Source organism: Acipenser ruthenus, chromosome 1, assembly GCF_902713425.1.
Source record: "Acipenser ruthenus chromosome 1, fAciRut3.2 maternal haplotype, whole genome shotgun sequence".
NCBI classification, from domain to species: Eukaryota; Metazoa; Chordata; class Actinopteri; order Acipenseriformes; family Acipenseridae; genus Acipenser; species Acipenser ruthenus.
In genome coordinates this window covers 59,034,791-59,053,013 of record NC_081189.1, presented here as the reverse complement: position 1 = coordinate 59,053,013, position 18,223 = coordinate 59,034,791, and the positions used below count along the sequence as shown (strand labels likewise).

At 36.4% G+C, this 18,223-nt stretch overlaps 1 protein-coding gene across 3 annotated transcripts in view; it reads right to left on the bottom strand.

Annotated features, from left to right (window-relative positions):
* Positions 1–18,223, bottom strand: part of LOC117421139 (pre-mRNA 3'-end-processing factor FIP1-like) — a 47,859-nt gene that overhangs the window by 22,632 nt on the left and 7,004 nt on the right. For 2 of the 3 annotated variants that reach the window (XM_059026662.1, XM_034035122.3), the window contains exons 3-11: positions 17,319–17,376; positions 16,736–16,842; positions 14,840–14,901; positions 14,363–14,470; positions 13,632–13,762; positions 12,669–12,778; positions 9,800–9,856; positions 5,191–5,290; positions 4,503–4,701 (exon numbers count right to left, since the gene is read on the bottom strand). In XM_059026662.1, the coding sequence (XP_058882645.1) occupies positions 4,503–4,701; positions 5,191–5,290; positions 9,800–9,856; positions 12,669–12,778; positions 13,632–13,762; positions 14,363–14,470; positions 14,840–14,901; positions 16,736–16,842; positions 17,319–17,376 (932 nt within the window). The remainder of the gene's footprint in view (positions 1–4,502; positions 4,702–5,190; positions 5,291–9,799; positions 9,857–12,668; positions 12,779–13,631; positions 13,763–14,362; positions 14,471–14,839; positions 14,902–16,735; positions 16,843–17,318; positions 17,377–18,223) is intronic. The other variant, XM_034035123.3, reaches the window with a different exon arrangement.

Below are 18,223 nucleotides of genomic sequence, written 5' to 3'. Positions count from 1 at the left end.
CTTTGAAAATGCTTTACAGATGTTTACAAGTTCAGTTTCCCCATAGGAGGAAAATTCACTAGATGTTGGTGCTGGTAAATGTCCTGGATCTAACACCGAAAACGCAGAGAAGATTTCACGACATTCAAAACGTTTATGTATGTTTTCACACAGATTGTCTAAAAACTGTGTTTTGAGTTTTGAAAATTTAGCCCTCTGTTCTTGACTGTCTTTAATTACATGACCAGATGACTCAAAGGTACGGTTCAGCTGGTACAGTGGATTCGAAGTTCTTTAGGTTTTTCCCTGATGCCATCTTTAATTCCTCTAAAGCTGATAATGTAGAAGACAAAGCCATGCTAACATAGCTAAAGTCTATGTCTTGTTTTTGGAATGTGCGACACAAAATTCCAATCACACCCATAACATCAGCCATGAAATGAACAACAGCTATAAATTCATAAGTTCCAATTAACTTTAGAAGGCCACTTGCAAGAGCATTTCCAGGTTGCTGCTTATCTTCCATTAACGCTGCCACCAGGGAATCTAAGTTTTCTAGTACAGACTGCACTGAGCCCTCAAGGCTTAACCATCGGGTTTCACACACCTCTGAATTTAATCTGGGCTTTGGCTAAAACAAATTGCATGTTTTTCAGGGTTTGCATTCTCTTCAGACTGTGGCTGTAGTATTTATATATCGATCCCAACACCTCTTGAAATGTGTTGAGATAATTTACATTATGACTAGCTTGACATACAGTTTTTTAACAACACCTCCCAATCTACCTGTCATCACTGACGCACCATCAGTGGCTATGGACACACATTTCTTTAGGTCAAGATTGTACTCCTGAAACACTTCAACAATTTTATTGTATATATGTTCAGCTGTTCCATCACCTTCAAGATTGCACACACACAAGAAATCCACAGATGGATTGCCATTTTTCAGGCATTTTGTGTAGATCATTAGAGTTTTTTCATTTGTACAGTCCGTTGACTCATCTATCATTATTACCATAAAATCAGATTGAGTCAAGACTTCAATCAAATTTTCTACTGCAACCCTAGCTATCGCCCTCTGCATGTCCCTCAAGCTGTTGTCATGTGTGTATGTTGTGTGGTTATCCACAGAAAGGGTCTGCAACATAATCCCTCCAAAAAAAAATAATAATAATTGATCACAATTGCAATAAAAACACAGGCACAATTTAGTTTAACATAATATTTAGCAAATTGGATTAGACAGAAATACTATAGCATTTATTTGAGCAATTAATATTTGCATTCATAAAGATTTTCTAAAAAAATGTTCTAAATCTGAGTTACACAGTTTAGGTTTAGAACAAATAATACACGTATAGTTTAAGAGAGGATGATATCCAGCACAGTGGTGTTGCTTTGGACAACAACATAACAGCATATATTTCTTATCTTAAATGGCAATCACTGGCAATTTGGTGAGTTACTATAGTTAGGGCCCTGTGTTTTTCACGACTATTTATTATTATTATTATTATTATTATTATTATTATTATTATTATTATTAATTTTTTCACCCAACCTGTAAAAGGTCAATTTCTAGTAAACTCGGAGGATCACACAACTCCGCCCGACCGACCCAATATAAACATAACTGTGCAGTACAGCAGGTGGATATTTTTTCCATGCGGTCTCTTAATGTAATGTTTTTTGATGTACAGTTAGGGATATTTAATTTTTCTTGTGCCTCTGTTTAATTTAGAGGTTAACAATTAGCTACAAGTGAAACAAAAGTCGTGAAACGCAGGGACCTAATAGTAGGCTACTACGCCACTTTATGTTAATTAATATGTTTACCTGATTTCGCTGGAACAAAATTAGATCCTCGAAGTCTGAATCAGGTCTGTTCTTCTTTGCAAGGTAATATGCAGTCCGCATAGCTGACATTATGGCGTCCTTCTCCTTGCTGAACGCAGTAGTGATGGCTCGGTCTGTACATGGCTGCATTGCTTGTGCTTCTGTTGCAGCAATGTGATCTTTTGTATGGCTGTGTTTTGTCAAATTGTCCTTTAAGAAATCTCGACAGCCTTTTGTAAATGCGTTGCATTTATTTGCAGCAATGCAGTAAGTACAAGTCATCTGTGAAATTTCGACATCATAGACAACCCATGGAAATATAGTTTTCCAATAAGGCTGAAACTTTGCTGCTTGTTTTCATTTTCTTTTATCGGATGCTTGTGAACTTTGTTTGTTCTTTTTTGTCTGGTGTTCCGAATCCAAGTCATCATCTTCTACAACTTGTTCTATTTCACTTTTGCTGTGGCCGCGCCGAAAAAACGAGTGGATTTTCTTCTGCGACATTTTAGTATTGGCTAACAGTTTTTTAAATTTGCGTGCATATTTAATTTACCGCTTTCACAGCTGATGCAAATGGTAACTGACACGCAACATGAAACTGAGGCGCTGAATGGTTTCCTGCATTTACGTAGCCTACCACGCCATGAGTCAATGAATCGAGAGGGTGAGGCGCTGATTTGATCAACAGCAGCGACTATGATTTCGCGATCCCTTCTTTTGAAGAAAGATACGTTGTGTGTGACTTTAACAAAAGGGATTTTTTATATAGTACAAACAGAAACGATCGTCACCAGTGACGATTCCACATTTTCTTTTGTCGTCACTTTCAAAAAACATTCGCAAATTACGAGAGTGACGAGCGACAGCGAAACCCCTGGTATACAGTAATACAAACTTACCCTTGTCAAGTGACCCTGGAGATTGGTTGTGCTTCCATGATACATAAACAGTCGCTTGCACAGTTTGCTTTTTTTAGTCTTCTTGGCATTTAACAAAAAAATCAAACAGCAGAGGGGTTTCAAGACATTTCTTTCAATACAGCTTACGCTATACAACGCTTTGCTGGTTGAGATGGTGAAAATTGTTAGTGGTGGCATATATTTAGTATGGGTTTCAAAACATATTCTACCACAGCACTTATCTTACATTGTCTTGTACACTAGGTATTTAGTACATATTTTACTGAAGCATTACAACCGCTATAGGTACCCCACCATATGGGAGTATAGTATTTGTTATTTATTTTTATTTGTTTATTTAGCAGACGCCTTTATCCAAGGCGACTTACAGAGACTAGGGTGTGTGAACTATGCATCAGCTGCACAGTCACTTTCAACTACGTCTCACCCGAAAGACGGAGCACAAGGAGGTTAAGTGACTTGCTCAGGGTCACACAGTGAGTCAGTGGCTGAGGCGGGATTTGAACCGGGGACCTCCTGGTTACAAGCCCTTTTTCTTTAACCACTGGACCACACAGCCTCCTCCTAGTAGAGCGGTTGTATGTATATATGTCAGTTCAGTTTTTCTCATACTTGGGAGAATAGTGATGAAATTTCAGGCTTTTACCCTGGTAGCTCACCTCACCTGGATCATCCAGAAACATCATCTGCCAGAAAGTAATGGGCTTGTATTACCCCACCCCCAAGTAGGAAAACAGACTACCCAGTAGGGCTGCTACGATTAAATTGAAAATCGATTTTTCAATCGATTCCATTCCTCATTATATACATTGATATAAATACTGAATAAATCGATTCAATTACATTTTTGTAACACGCATAGTTAACAACATTATTTAAGTTTATCAATAAAACTGCACCAAACGTCCTGCCTTGCTATTTACAGTATTTATGCCAAAGACAAGCAGGGGGTGTGTTCTTTTCCTGCTGGTGTTAACTAGCATCTGATTTGCTGGTCCCATCCTACCAGTTAATCAATTTTGAAAATGCTTTGCAAGTACGCGCCCTCTGTGTATTCGATGTAAACAAAAAGTTAGTTTGTGCTTCTTTGGAGTTTCAAAACAAACTGTTAAACCTGGGAATAACACTGTTTTGTATTTTTCAAACTGGGCTGCGTGCTCCATCTGCGTTTCCCGATTGATGGCCACATCTAGTTGATATAAGTACAAATCAGTGCCGCCCACAGCTGATAAAACTAATGACGTACATTTGAGGAGATATTTGTAAATCGGGTCCCAACCGGGTATCTGTCACTGGAACCGGGTATTTTGAGTCAGATTCCGGTTCCCAAACAATTTAGAAAAACATGTCTGTATGTCAATGTGTGAGAAGAAGGAGGGGGAGGGGGGTTGGCATCCTATATACATATAGACAAGCACTAGTGCTACAGTTCTATGTCAGCATAAAAAACATTAGAAAGATAGCAACAATCACAAAGCAAAAAACTAGTCAAACTAAACTCATCACACCCGTGATCAGACCCTAGCCCAAAACAAAGGACAACAAAACGCAAATATATATAGTCTAGCTAAGCACGTGTAGGAACATTATAGTTATCAAATGTATTTGACCGAAATTAAAAGTATTTGATAATTATGTTTTTTTTTTTTTTTTAATAAATCAGTTTTATTAAAAACAAACATACTAGTACTCACTGGAGCCCAGTTAATCGATTGCTATTTGGAGACTTAACTGACAGCCCTACTACCCAGTAAATTTACTTACTTGGTGGAGGAATCAGTGGAGGTGCACTGCCGACGTTGGGGGGAGGTGGTAGAAATGGGGGAGGAGGGATGTTTGGAGGCAGAGCTCCAGGTGGGAAAAATGGAGGCAGCTTGGCAGGTGCAGGTGCAGGTGCAGGTGCAGGTGCAGGTGTAGGCACAGGTGCAGGCTCAGCATCTGAGGTGGAATGTTCTGATATGACCTGGGGGATATAGAAAAAGGCCAGTGTTTAGTCATGTGTCCTATGCATCATTAACTTTCTACTTTTGGAGGAGTGAATTTTCACCCATTTCTACAAACCATATATCATTCCCTATAGAAATATTTGTTTGCCGATTTGATATAAAACCTCTTCATGAAACTGCAGAAAAGTCCAGACCCCCTGGTAAAACTAATACATTGATACAACTTGATTGCTTCAACCTTAGGAGCCTCTCAGGAATACGGAAGGTGGCTGGTTATGAATGAACATTAGAACTTGATGCCAACTGTAACACAAGTAGTTCTCAAGCTCCACTCCTAAAACACTGCAGCCTGCTGCCAGAAACATAGCAGCTATAAATGGCTGCTGGCAGTGCCACTGGGTGAACTCACAGCTGATCCAATCAGGACAAGGTGTCAAGGAGGGAGTGGTTCACAAGGAATTCCACAACAGATGGGCACATCCACAGGTGTGAATTGAAATAATGACCTGAATATTATTGCTCTCGTTGTTGTGCCGGCGTCGTCCCTCAACGCGGCTGATGGTGGCAGTCTGTCCCCCGATCACATTGATCGATCCTGGTACCTTCCTGGAAAAGACAACACATTTTTTCTTTGCTGCAGACAAATACATACTGTGCAATCTATCTGAATGACTGAATTTATTTGTATGTGCCATGATCAGTCTCTTCAGCAATGTTAGTTTATTATTGAACAGAGAAGATTAGTTCAGATATTGTAGATCCTACCAACGTTTTTGTACACCGTATTGTATGTGCTTCGTCAGTGTGTTGATATGTAAATAAATCCTGTTCGCCTGCGGTGCGTGTCAGCTTCAACCTCCGTCTCGATCTCCTGTCTGTCACTCACACGGCAGACGGCTACTCTGTCACAAGCATTAATACCCTGTATCTTTCTAAACAAGGGATTTAGGGGAGCTCCCTAATAAATGCTGAATCTCAAAACAATACTTGTGTGAATACAGTAATTGTTACAGTTGTGTATAAAACAGGATTCATTCACCCGCCTCTTTACATATCCGCCCTTACTCTGGTCCACCGCAGTCAGATATGCAAAAGATTAATAATTTTTTATATATATATATATATATATATATATATATATATATATATATATATATATATATATATATATATATATATATATAAAAACACACACATACCGTATTACTTCAATTTCGCGCTGCAGCGTTTACTTTAAACTGATCAAAATGACTGCGGCCCTTAAACGAGGGCAGCCTTTATTAATAATACTATGCTTTAAATAAGCTGCAACATTTTATTAAATGGTTTAAGGCATTTTAGAAAAGGCACCATGAAAGGCTCCGATCTGCACCGCTATACTTGTGTGTTTTTGGGGCTTGAATACAGTACATTTACTGACAGTTAACAAGAGCCTATTAGGTGGGAGTTGGGAGTACTGTACCAGCGAATCAGTAGTGTGTATTGTTTGCTATGGGGCGGGACAAGAAGAGGAGAGAGAACGGTAGCAAAAGTTGTTTTTCTTACCTCTGAATATAGGTTTGCTTTCTGTTAAGACTAAAATATATCCTATTCGGTTATTTATTTTTTTCTTACTGTAATTTAGCTGCTTGTTTGTAATTTCTGTGTAAGAGAAACCGAAACTAAATCGTCTCATAGATAGTAAGCAAGTTTTTTTGTTTTTTTTTATATAAATTTTACAGGACTGAGTAAAATTCCAATTTGAATAAAAAACAAAACAACTAAACCCCCTACAAGATATTTTCAGTCAGCTTTCAGATACCGCTTAAAGTGACCGGCAAAGCTCCAAGTTCCTCTGAGTTTAAGTTTTCACCATCCAAGCTGAGGACGCGGTAAACAGACAGCCCTTGTTTTATCCCCTACTGTGTTGGCACTGAACTCTGCTGGAAAAAAAGGGGATGTGAAGGACTTCTGTGCTGCAAGTAGTTCATCTTGGGTTGTCTGTTGGGACTGTACTATAAAATAACATTTACTTACTAAGGTGGGTGTACATTAGTTTGTATTACATGCTGGATTGAGGTTGCAGTCTCTTCGGGGGTGTCATGTACATAGGCAGAGTTGCAAGTTTCTTTATTTTTTGAGCAGGGGTAGAAAAAAAAATACCTTTACCTTTCTCTATTGAGAGCGGCATTTATTCAAGGGCGGCGTCTATTAAAAAGCTGACATCTGAGTGAGGCATTAATTTGAAGTAATGCGGTATATATATGCCTTCAAAATATTGAAACACATCTAGTTGAGGGTTAAAGTAAAAAGTACACAAATTGTATTTGACTGTAGCCAGGCATATACAAATCAATTTTGAAGGAAAAGGAATTGCATTCACAACAGAAGGATTTGAATAAAAGATAATACAAGAGTTAAGATCATTGTCAAGTAGGACTTGCCACTTAACAAGGCACAGTGCAAATGTTATGATGTTGTATGAGTAAGGTACTGGAGTACATCATTCTAGTGTGTGTGCGTGTGTGTGTGTGGCGAGTAAAATTGAAAGGAGTTCAGAATCAAGATGGACACTGCCAAAGTAACACTACCAAAAAAAAAAACCCAAACAAACAAACAAACAAACAAACAAACAAACAAACATACTGGTCAGATTAATAAGTCAGCCATCCTTTCTTATTAGTTCTACAGTAGAACCCCATTGTTAAAAACATCAATTTTACTAGGAACCAAAGGAGGCTGAGTGACTGAGCAAGCTACACAAATGCATTTTGTTTAAAAACAAGCATTGCGTTAACCCAGGTTTTCCTGGACTTTTAAATGTGTGTTTTGCTACAGTTACGATTTCAATGGCAACTTAATTATATTTATAGTACTGTTTTAAATATTTTAGAACCATAACAATATGAGAATTGCATTACTATGCTGTATCCTTGTATTTTACACCAGATGTACGCATTTATTAAAACCACTGAAAACTCATTTTCAGAGTTAGGCATTTCAGACTTCCGAACAACCTCAATTCCCCAGGTGTTTGTAACTGAGGTTCTACTGTACATACAAAAACCTTTTAATGTTGTACATTACCTTGTCTTATTTCATATCTTAAAAATGACATGCTTGTTAAGTTTATTTTGTGGAAGCTTTTGCCAGAATTAGTTTTTCTTGGCCTTCATTCTTGTACGACTGTCCCTGGAGAAAGTTATAATTACAAAAGGACCGAGGACTCCAGGTACAAGACCACCCACAGTGAAAGCTGCAGCTGTGTTGTTGTTTCTGTATGGAGGCTAAATTGTGTGTTTATTTACACAAAACATATACAGATAAATAGCTTCCAAAAAGGAGAATTGGTCTCAGGGTGAAACAATCGACACATCGTTACTATTGCACAAGGGGGATTCAAATGTGCCTTCTGTAATCTAAAGAGGCATGTCATTTACTCACAATACAGTAGTCTCCATGTATAGGAACACTTCCTAAGAGTACACTTCAGCTTAGGGAACAGCCTTGTGGTGAAACTGAATTTTCCCCATTATAAATGCTCCACCTAAAGGAACAGGAAGCTTGCTTAAAATAACACAGTTCTGGCACCGACAGCGGTTCGTTGCTGCATTTAACGGGTGTGTAGGGCGGGGCGGTGTTATAACAGTTGTATTAATTCATTCTCGTATTCATAATTACTGTTAGAGCCACTGCTGCATTTTTACTGTATGTAGTTGTGTTTTGTTAATTTATTTTGTCAGTTTATTAACGTTAGTTTGTCAGTTAGTTTATTATTATTATAGTTTAACATACGCGTGCCTATTTATTCTCTTATTCTGTTAACTTCATATGTTGATGCACTCGCGTCATGAGTAATAATCACATTTGTTTTTATTGATTCAAGCATTTTAAGAGAAGACGATGGATTAAAAAATGAAAGTTACCCTTTAAGGGTTTCTTAATTAGACCTGTATCAGTATCATCAGAGAGACAGGCAAAATGGATTCTGGTATTCTGAATAACTTGTGGGAGATCTGTAGCAAGTTTCACCACAATTAGAAAGTGGTTCTTTAAATATACAGTAGTCTCTGGCGCAGAGAACACCCCTTTATTACATATGTCATGACACATGTGCATCAACATATGAAAGGAACAGAATAAGAGAAAAGCAATAGGAAAGTGTACGTTCATAAATTATAATAAACTAACTGATAAACTAATGTTAATTAAAGCAGCAGCAGCTCAGTTTTGAAGACTGAAAAAAACATTTGAATCTGATGCTGAGTTATCAGGTTACAAAACAGTACGGTATCAGTTTTTAAATCGGTTAGCAGCGAAATCACCATCAGTGGCAAAAAGGTGTTCTTTTAAGCAAAGTTCCTGTTCCTTTAGGTGGAGCATTTACAATGGGACAATTCCGGATCACCACAAGTTTGTTCCCTAAGCCAGTGTGTTCTCTTAGGAGTTGTTCCTATATGCCAAGACTACTGTATATAAAAAAAGTGTGGCATATGTATGTACAGGCACTTCCACTGTATCCCCAGCAGGGCTTAATAATAACAGCTTATTAATCAAAGCAAGCAGTATACCCCACACTTTTCTTGAACTTGATAAAGAAATTTGGACAGGAGAGGTGCCTGCAATTACTATTGACCAATAATTGTTCACTATTGACAAACAAATCCAGTGCAATCAGTGGCCTGATACTGCACAAGGTAAAATACTACAATCTCCTCTTCAAGATTAACACTTATTTGTTTCATGAAGACATAGATCATCATGACCTGGATTTTGATAAATTTAAGAATACAAGTCCTAATAATCGGACATAATCTTTAGCCATCCGTACAAGGCTCAATACTATGGAACCCCACAGATATGCACGAATCAGACAGTGTGCTATCTAAACAATACTGCAATAAATACTGTGTGTCACAAGGAAACTGCCATCCAAATTCCAAAAAACATATCCTAACTCGACAGCTTTCACAATTACTTCTCTACACAAAATAAAATACAGGTATACAAAATAGAAAATAAAGATTACATTGCTCTACCATTAATGCACTAGACATTCAGATTCAGATTTCAAAACTTTTATCTGACAGTTGAGTCTTGATTGATCCCCATGCAGCAGAGCCATGCAAAACTTACGTATAAAATGACGTATCTTGAGAAGCTGGGCCTCCTGACCAGTGAGTGGGAGAAATCCTATTTGGTTAGAAAGAAAAAAGGAACAATTAAAACAAACAAACAAACAAACAAACAAACAAACATGAGTACTGGATTTAAAGAGCAAGTCCTCATGTGTTGCTACAACTGTTTAAATAATGTACCTGTCATTTTTCTTTTCATTGTTAACATCTTAACAACTTTTTACACTTACAACTTTAAAGTCTGTTTCAAAGCTCTTTTCAAAATGTCTGCTCTAGTGCACTGGGGTTTGAGATCTGTCCTCTAAATCACTGCAGGAAGCGTGATAAAAAAAAAAAAACATAAGTGCTGGCTTTTCAGTTCCATACCATGTCATGGATCGTTATTGTTGCGTTACCGGTTTGACAATTTGTGAGCAATAATCCTTACACGATCACTGCACTAGAGGACATTTTGAAAAGAGCTTTGAAATAGACTTTAAAAAGTTAAGTGTAAAAAGTTGTCAGGATGTTAACAATGAAAAGAAATCACCACGACCCTTAGCTCAAGCAATGCAAGACAGCTCCAAGACAGCAGTGCCACTAGTATACAAAACATTGGAGTTGTCTGCCGCTATTTTACCCAATGATATAGTTGTACAAAGAGCCAGAGATGCCAAGATATCTCATCTTGATATGATCACAAGCTATTTGAAGCAAGCATGTTTATGAAATTCAAACAAAACCCAGACTCTAGACCAATGGTGCACAAACTTTTTAAATGCCGCCCCCGTTTTTAGCATACATTTTGTCACGCCCCCCCCCCCCCCCATTAAAACGTGTTTTTTTCCCCCGATTTCATGTAAATCGCGAGTCAGATTTAGCTAAATACATACACGTATCACAAATTCAGCATTTAAAAGCTATCTATAAATCTAACAAATCTAACAAATAAATTGGTGAATTAAAATATTTTGTTTACATTTAGCTAACATTTCTAACAAATAAATCAGTGAAAAAATACAAAAATCTTTTTTTTTGTTTAAACTTGGCGATTCAACATTTACCCAACAGATAAATCAGAAAAATATTACCGTTCAGCAATTAAATATTGGGTTTTCACAAAATAAAGTATGCACACCGGGAGCGAAGCAAAATACATGAATACAGCATGAGTACAAAAAATGATGTAGCTAGTCATGAAAAGACAAGACAAGACTAGACTAGACTAGACTGTCTCCTTTAGCTCCTTTTGTGGAGATGAAATAAAATAAATAAAAAACACAAGCAAGCATGGGTAAACCACACACTAAAAAAAGGAAACAGTTTGTTAAAGACCTAATGTGATTATTATTATTATTATTATCCAACATTATTAAAACAAAGAGCATCATTTTACAGAAATACGAAACCAGTGTGTGGTGTCCCCTGTCACTTTTACTAAAATTAAGGGGAAATAAAGAGATAGACATACCATCAATTTCCAATTATTATTTATTTCTTAGCAGACACCCTTATCCAGGGCGACTTACAATTGTTACAAGATATCACATTATTTTTACATACAATTACATTATATTATTTTTATACATTTTTTTTTTTACATACAATTACTCATTTATACAGTTGGGTTTTTACTGGAGCAATCTAGGTAAAGTACCTTGCTCAAGGGTACAGCAGCAGTGTCCCCCACTTGGGATTGAACCCACGACCCTCCGGTCATGAGTCCAGAGCCCTAACCACTACTCCACACTGCTGCCAATTGTTCTGCTATTTCTTGACATGTGGTGTCCTTCTTTTTATTATCTTTATAACCACAGACAGACTTTTAACAATTACATTCTCATTGAGGTCTATTTTTTTTATTTCTGTGGTAATCTCTGCATGAGCTAGACACTGACAGTCTGACAGCCACTACCTTTGACCTTATTTCTGATTGGTCTATTGTGATGTGACCAGCGCATAGCAAAATAAATGTATTTTTGTATTTGCTCACTTCATTCGCTTCGCTTGCATTACTCCATTTAAATCAATAGTTTTAATTATTTTTGAGTTGCAAGCTCGCGTCCGGTAAGCATAGCCCTTTAACATTAGTAGTGGTTAGGGCTCTGCACTCTTGACCGGAGGGTTGTGGGTTCAATCCCAGGTGGGGGACACTGTTGCTGTACCCTTGAGCAAGGTACTTTACCTAGATTGCTCCAGTAAAAACCCAACTGTATAAACTGTATAAATGTGTAATTGTATGTAAAAATAATGTGATATCTTGTAACAATTGTAAGTCACCCTGGATAATGGCGTCTCCTAAGAAATAAATAATAATAATAATAATAATAATAATAATAACATGCAAGCCTGTGCCCACTGAAAATCTATGATTTACATTAAATCTGGGAAAAAAAATGCCTGTTAAAACATTAGTGCTTTTCATTTGCCCCTGTTCACTGCAGTTTCACTAACACAATCGCCACTTCAAACATAATGTCTCCGGTTCTGAGTAATCGTCAACAGCTCAAATTTTTTTATTATTTATTTTTTTATTTTTTTAACAGAACTGCCCCTTCAGTCATAGTCGCTCCACCCTTAGTGACTCTCCGCACCCCCCAGTTTGCGCATCACTGGTCTAGACAAAGGTAACAGTGTGAGTACATTCATCAACTGAAGCCTTCATATATTATTTTACTAGAACTGCTACTGTAGATCATGTTACTAATGATATGTAAATGAAAAAATAAACAGACATACATTTTCAAAAGCATTAAAATAAGAACAAGGTTGCCAAGATCTTTCTAAAAACTGAAAGGAACATTTAAAAGGGATGTATTAAACTTTGTTCCCATTTAAAAAAAATCATGTTCTAAATGTTTGGTTTTTTTCTACAGTAGGCCACTGACCTGGATGGTGGAATTCCTGGTTTGAAGACATTAGTAGGAGAGGTAAAATCAACTTTAGTTGTTGGTAAACCGACTTCCTTTTCAGCATTTCCAGTTCTTCCCTGCTGAACCTAGAAGAAATAGTTTTATAAATGTATTTATTTTCAACATACTCTTCAACTTCCAAATACTGCAGTTAAATATAAAGCTATGGTAGTTAACCATAGAAAGAAGGCCTTTGTGGATCCAGTGTTAACCACACTTTGAATCCTGTATCTGTCATTTTAACAAAATTGCATAAAGCAATGTTGATGCAGATTTTCAGATCATAGAGGTGAATTTTCGTTAAAACAAACTCTGTAGACAAAGGACCTGGCAAAATTTAGCAGTTGCTTATTATAAATTACTTCTTACAATATAAATTCCCTTAACACAAAATGTCCTGTTCATTCAAATTTTGGAACCCTCCCAGGGAAGACAAAAGTGAATAAAACAAAACACCCTAATTCGAACAGCTGAGTGTAAAGGATGTTGAGAAATGTATTAACTTGCATCCACATTAATGTCTCTGTTCTGTATTTTAGTGCTGTTTGGGGACTATAGATCCATTTCTAATTGCCATAGTGAGAAGAAGAAAAAGAAAGATGTTGCTACAGATTTGTAAACTCTCTACCACAAATTGAATCGTATAATGCAGTTGCATACTGAGTGTTAAGTCAATACCTTAAAGTCTTTGGTCTTTTGATCTGCAAGCCAAAACATCCATGACTACATCATCTTAAGTCACGTTTCAAACAGAAAATGTAAAGTTGGCATCTGTAATGGTTTATTATATATTAGCAGTTGAAGTAGCAATGATGGCAGTGGGGAATGTCAATTACGTATAAGCTCCCCAAACAGGGCCTTTCAATATTGGAATGTAAAACAAATACAACTGCATCTCAAGGTTAACGTTTTCAGGATGCAGCTATCTTTACTAATCACCGTAATTTTGCTGCTTGTCGAGGTAGCCGTTGCAACTTCAAGCCCCATTCTCAGTCTCTTCTGTTTTTCACAATAAGCCTTCCAAGTGTCCTCATTGAACCCATAGTTGAAATAATCAGATAGATCAGCACCTGAACACAAAAATTGACAAGATCATTTTAATTAAATTTCAAAAACAATAAAAAGCATTTCAATTAGACTGGGTGTTTCAAACAAACAACAGGTATATCATATTAAAGTCATTACGTTATTACTAGAGACATCAGAGATGGAGCTCATTTGTAGTACCTACTACAAATGATTAGAAATAAGGAATCTATAGAGCTATATTTGAAACAAAAATCTACATATCCTGAAAAAAATAAATATTCAGCATAATAGAAGTGGGGCAGGAATTATGCTGCTAATACTAATGAGCCTTGATTTGAAAGCCAAGATTATCAGTCATCACGGCCAAACTTGCAATACTAAACTGCCAATGTAGATTTATGTTGGTTACTCAAATATTATCTAAAAATATATGGCTGGTTTCACAGACCCAGAACAGCGCTAATCTTGCACTACTCAATATTAATCAAGGTAAACTGGTTCAAGACTAGTGCTAATCCAGGTCTGTTAAACCCGCTCGCTGATAAAAGATCCCATTTAAATTCTAATGACTTGCTGTAGAACAAAAAATGGAAAATAATCTTCCGCAAAACATTACACAGGTGAAATACTTTATGCTTTACCTGGTTTTCTCCAGGGTTTGTCTTCAAAAGAATCCAAGTCTACTTCCAGTAGTGGAACACCATTGATACTTCCTGGTGCTTCAAGATCGATTCCCTTTGATTTTCCTACTAGAACATAGCGAAAAGTAAAGGTGTAAGATACATAGATGTGATGGCATGTTTCCAAATGTTAGACTACACTGGCTCACTTGATACCCTAGTCTTTTAAAGTTGTATGCTATTTCCTCAAACTTCTCAAAATGGGTATGTTTAAATGCTGCTGCTTCGTCCCACATTGTTCCACATCTGCTGGTATTTATATGCTGCTTGCAATCACCACCTTCTATATGGCAATTTAGTTTGATTGGGTTTCTTGAGAGTAACAAATTCTTAATTTTTGGCTTTTCTTTTTACCACAACCATTTGACACATGTTTGCTTAATCCATGAACAGAGCTTTAGTAAGTCCTATCAAACACACAGGAGTGAACTTCATTACCTGCCCCATACGGCCTTCCAGCTGTCTTAATATTGAGATTCACTGGTGCCCCGCCATAGGCTCTGGAACATAAAACAGTTAACCAACAATAAACATGCAACTATAAATATTAGCCTGCTGTGTAGTAAATGCAAGCTCTTAAAATGCAGCATTGTCTACTGTTATTGCAGTAATAGGTAGGTGGGCTTTTACTTGAGTATACGCAGTTTTTCCTTTGGTTTGATATAGATAGGGCTTGAAGTTTTAGGTTTTAACTGATAACTGAAAAAACCTACAAAGTAGTAAAACAAAATACTCACAAAATTGCCTGAATCCTAAATGTGGACATCCTCACTTCAACAGTAAGTTAACGTTTGTATATATGTAAAACATACATGCAATTTATTACAGAAACTGAACAACAACAGCAGGATAACAGTAAAACTGATAATAGTAAAATATATTATTAAAAGCAGAACATATTTTATAAGCACAAATGTGCTTCTCATGTGCATCTCCCATACATAAGGACATTTAGGGATGTGCTTTATATTCATTTTTATTAATGTTTAAACATTTAAACCATATCTAAACACACACACTCTTTATATTACATTTTTCCAAGCAAAGAACCACTATATAAGCAAATAACACCAAAAAAAAAAAAAACCACACACCAAATATATTGAAATTAGGGCTGTCACTCAATTCACATTTTTGATTGGTTAATTTATGGGCATTAGTTGATTAACCGGTAGATTCATCCACGCACATTTTTAATAAAGTCAACGATCTTATAGTGGCTATCCTACAGTAATACTAAAAAAATCAACAGAATCTAAAAAATAAATTAAAAATAAGCCAAATGGGAATTTGGTCTTTTTAAAGCATTTGTATTATTATTTTTATCTTAGTAAATGTCTCTCTTTGTATTTGTATTGCACTATTGAGATATCAAAGAACAGAACAAAACCAATAATAATAATAATAATAAAAAAACACAGCTTCCATGTGTTACAGAATCTATCAAATGCACAGATGCCGATACATGTTATATTAACACTACTGTTCAAGTAACTTATTTAAATAAATGAACATGGCATGTTCGGGGAACGGTGCCACAAACGGGACATACATACATACGTGTGTGTGTGTATATATATATATATATATATATATATATATATATATAAAAAACTGCAGTGTACAAAATTGACGGTATATGAAAGAAAACGTTTTTAAAAAATGTAATTTGTAAATGTAAATTCTCGTTCCTTTTGTTTCCAAGCAACATTTGTTCCATAGCACTGACTGATCACACAGACTGTGATGTCTTCAGCAGTGTGATCATCACTGTTGAAGTGATGGGCTACTGGAAATGCAGTGGTGTTAATGCGAATGCTTCTTAAGTGTTCTACAAACCGATCTGCTAAAAGCCTTTTAGTTTCCCATATATACAATTTGTTGCATTTCTTGCAAATAATGCAGTAGCTACTTGGAGACAATTGCCAAACCCATTACTCTGGCTCCACAGCAGTCGGATAAGCAACGGACTGACTAATAAAATAAATTTCTAAAATTAATACATTAAAAAATATGCGTTTGGTGAATTTTGTCCCGTGACCGATTATCGCCTGGCATATTATTCAACGTTTAACCACTTCTTTAGAGTTTATACATTTAAAAAACATAAAATTCCCATCCCTAAAGGACATGCACTTATTTGTGGTTATATAGACCAAATATGATTTAATTAGAAATTTAAAAATGGTACCCTTGAGACCTAAAATGTGTTATTGTTTTAGGTAAATTATAACTCTTTCCACTAATGAACAAGACTTTCCTTGTGTCGTCAACACAGCTCGTTTCACAGTTTATAAAACATCTATAAGTAACTGCTTTACAAAATGTACTCACGCATACTGAGGTGCCCCCGTTTTAATGTCCCCGATGGTGACACGAACGTCATCGTCATCATCATCACTGTCACTATCCGTGTCCTCATCGTCTTCTACTGCTGTGTCCTAGCAATACCAAAAGGGAAACACCACTTATGAAACAAGACATAGCCTTGAATAGGTCAGCCGTTTAGGTGGTATTCAAGATTGTTTATGTACATTCATTCACAGTGCTGTATGTAAAACAATTACAAAAATACAATATTCAATTGAAGTTTACTTCTTACAAAACCATGAGACTCAAAATGGTAGAAAATGTAGTCATTTAACCCTCAGATAAAGCAATGGGATCATGTGCATGGTCAAGGGTGATTAATTTAAGAAACTAGAAGTGACATTTCAATGTATTTCACAGAAATCACATTTAACTGGCTAACAAACAAGATTTTTCTTACTTTCCAGTACATTAACGATCAATTGCATCCACATTCAATATTCATATTAAAAGTCAAAAAACATTTATGGAGCAAGCATTCACAATTACATTGTGACTGTACACAATTCTGACATTTTCAGGCGAACTGAATATATAAAATAATGACCTGCTTCGCTACACCATTTCCAGTGGCTTCCTCTTCAACAGTAGGTGGAGGAAATGCACTGTGAAAAGAAAAGGCAAATAAATGCGTTATCAAATCTGAATTAAATGACGCTATATTCAACATTAAATGCCATGTTGTCTAACTGACTGAGTGTGAACTTGAATCCAAGTGTACAGTCTCTTTTATGGAAACAAATATTGGTCTTAGGGGCAGTGCTGCCATGAAGAAACCTACCTCTGCCTGCCTCATCTTTTTAGGATGTTGAAGTTTGACTTCCAGTTGGTTGAAATGTTTCTACATTTAAATAGTATTAGGTTGTTCTACTTTACATTGTGCTTTATAAATCAATAAACAAGGTATATAACCCTCCAAGCAATTTGTTCTGTAAAAAAAAATGTACAATTAAATCTCTGAATAAGGCAAGATGCTGAAACAAAGGAGATAGATAGATAAATATACAGTGTCCTCCATAAGTATTGGGACAGTGAAGTCAAGATGGCTATTTTTGCTGTACACTCAAGCAATATGAAAATACGATTAAAAGATGAATATGAGGCATAAGTACACATATATGTTTCAACACATATATGTTTTACCAACTAAGAATAACAGCACTTTCAGAGTTCCATCCCCCCATTTTATGTGAGCATAAGTATTGGGACATTTGGCTCACGGGTGTTTCTAATTGATCAGGTGTTTCCTGTTGCATTGACTGTTCACACATAAAAGAGCTGTGAATGTGTAGTCCCAGTTCTATCCTTTGCTTTTGCCTTTGGAGTCTGTGTTTGGTGTCAGTAGGCATAATCCAACATTCTATGTCTATGAAAGAAAAGCAAGCGATTTGGATGCTAAAAGAAAAGAGGAACTCAATTAGAACCATAGCACAAAAGTTGGGCATAGCCAAA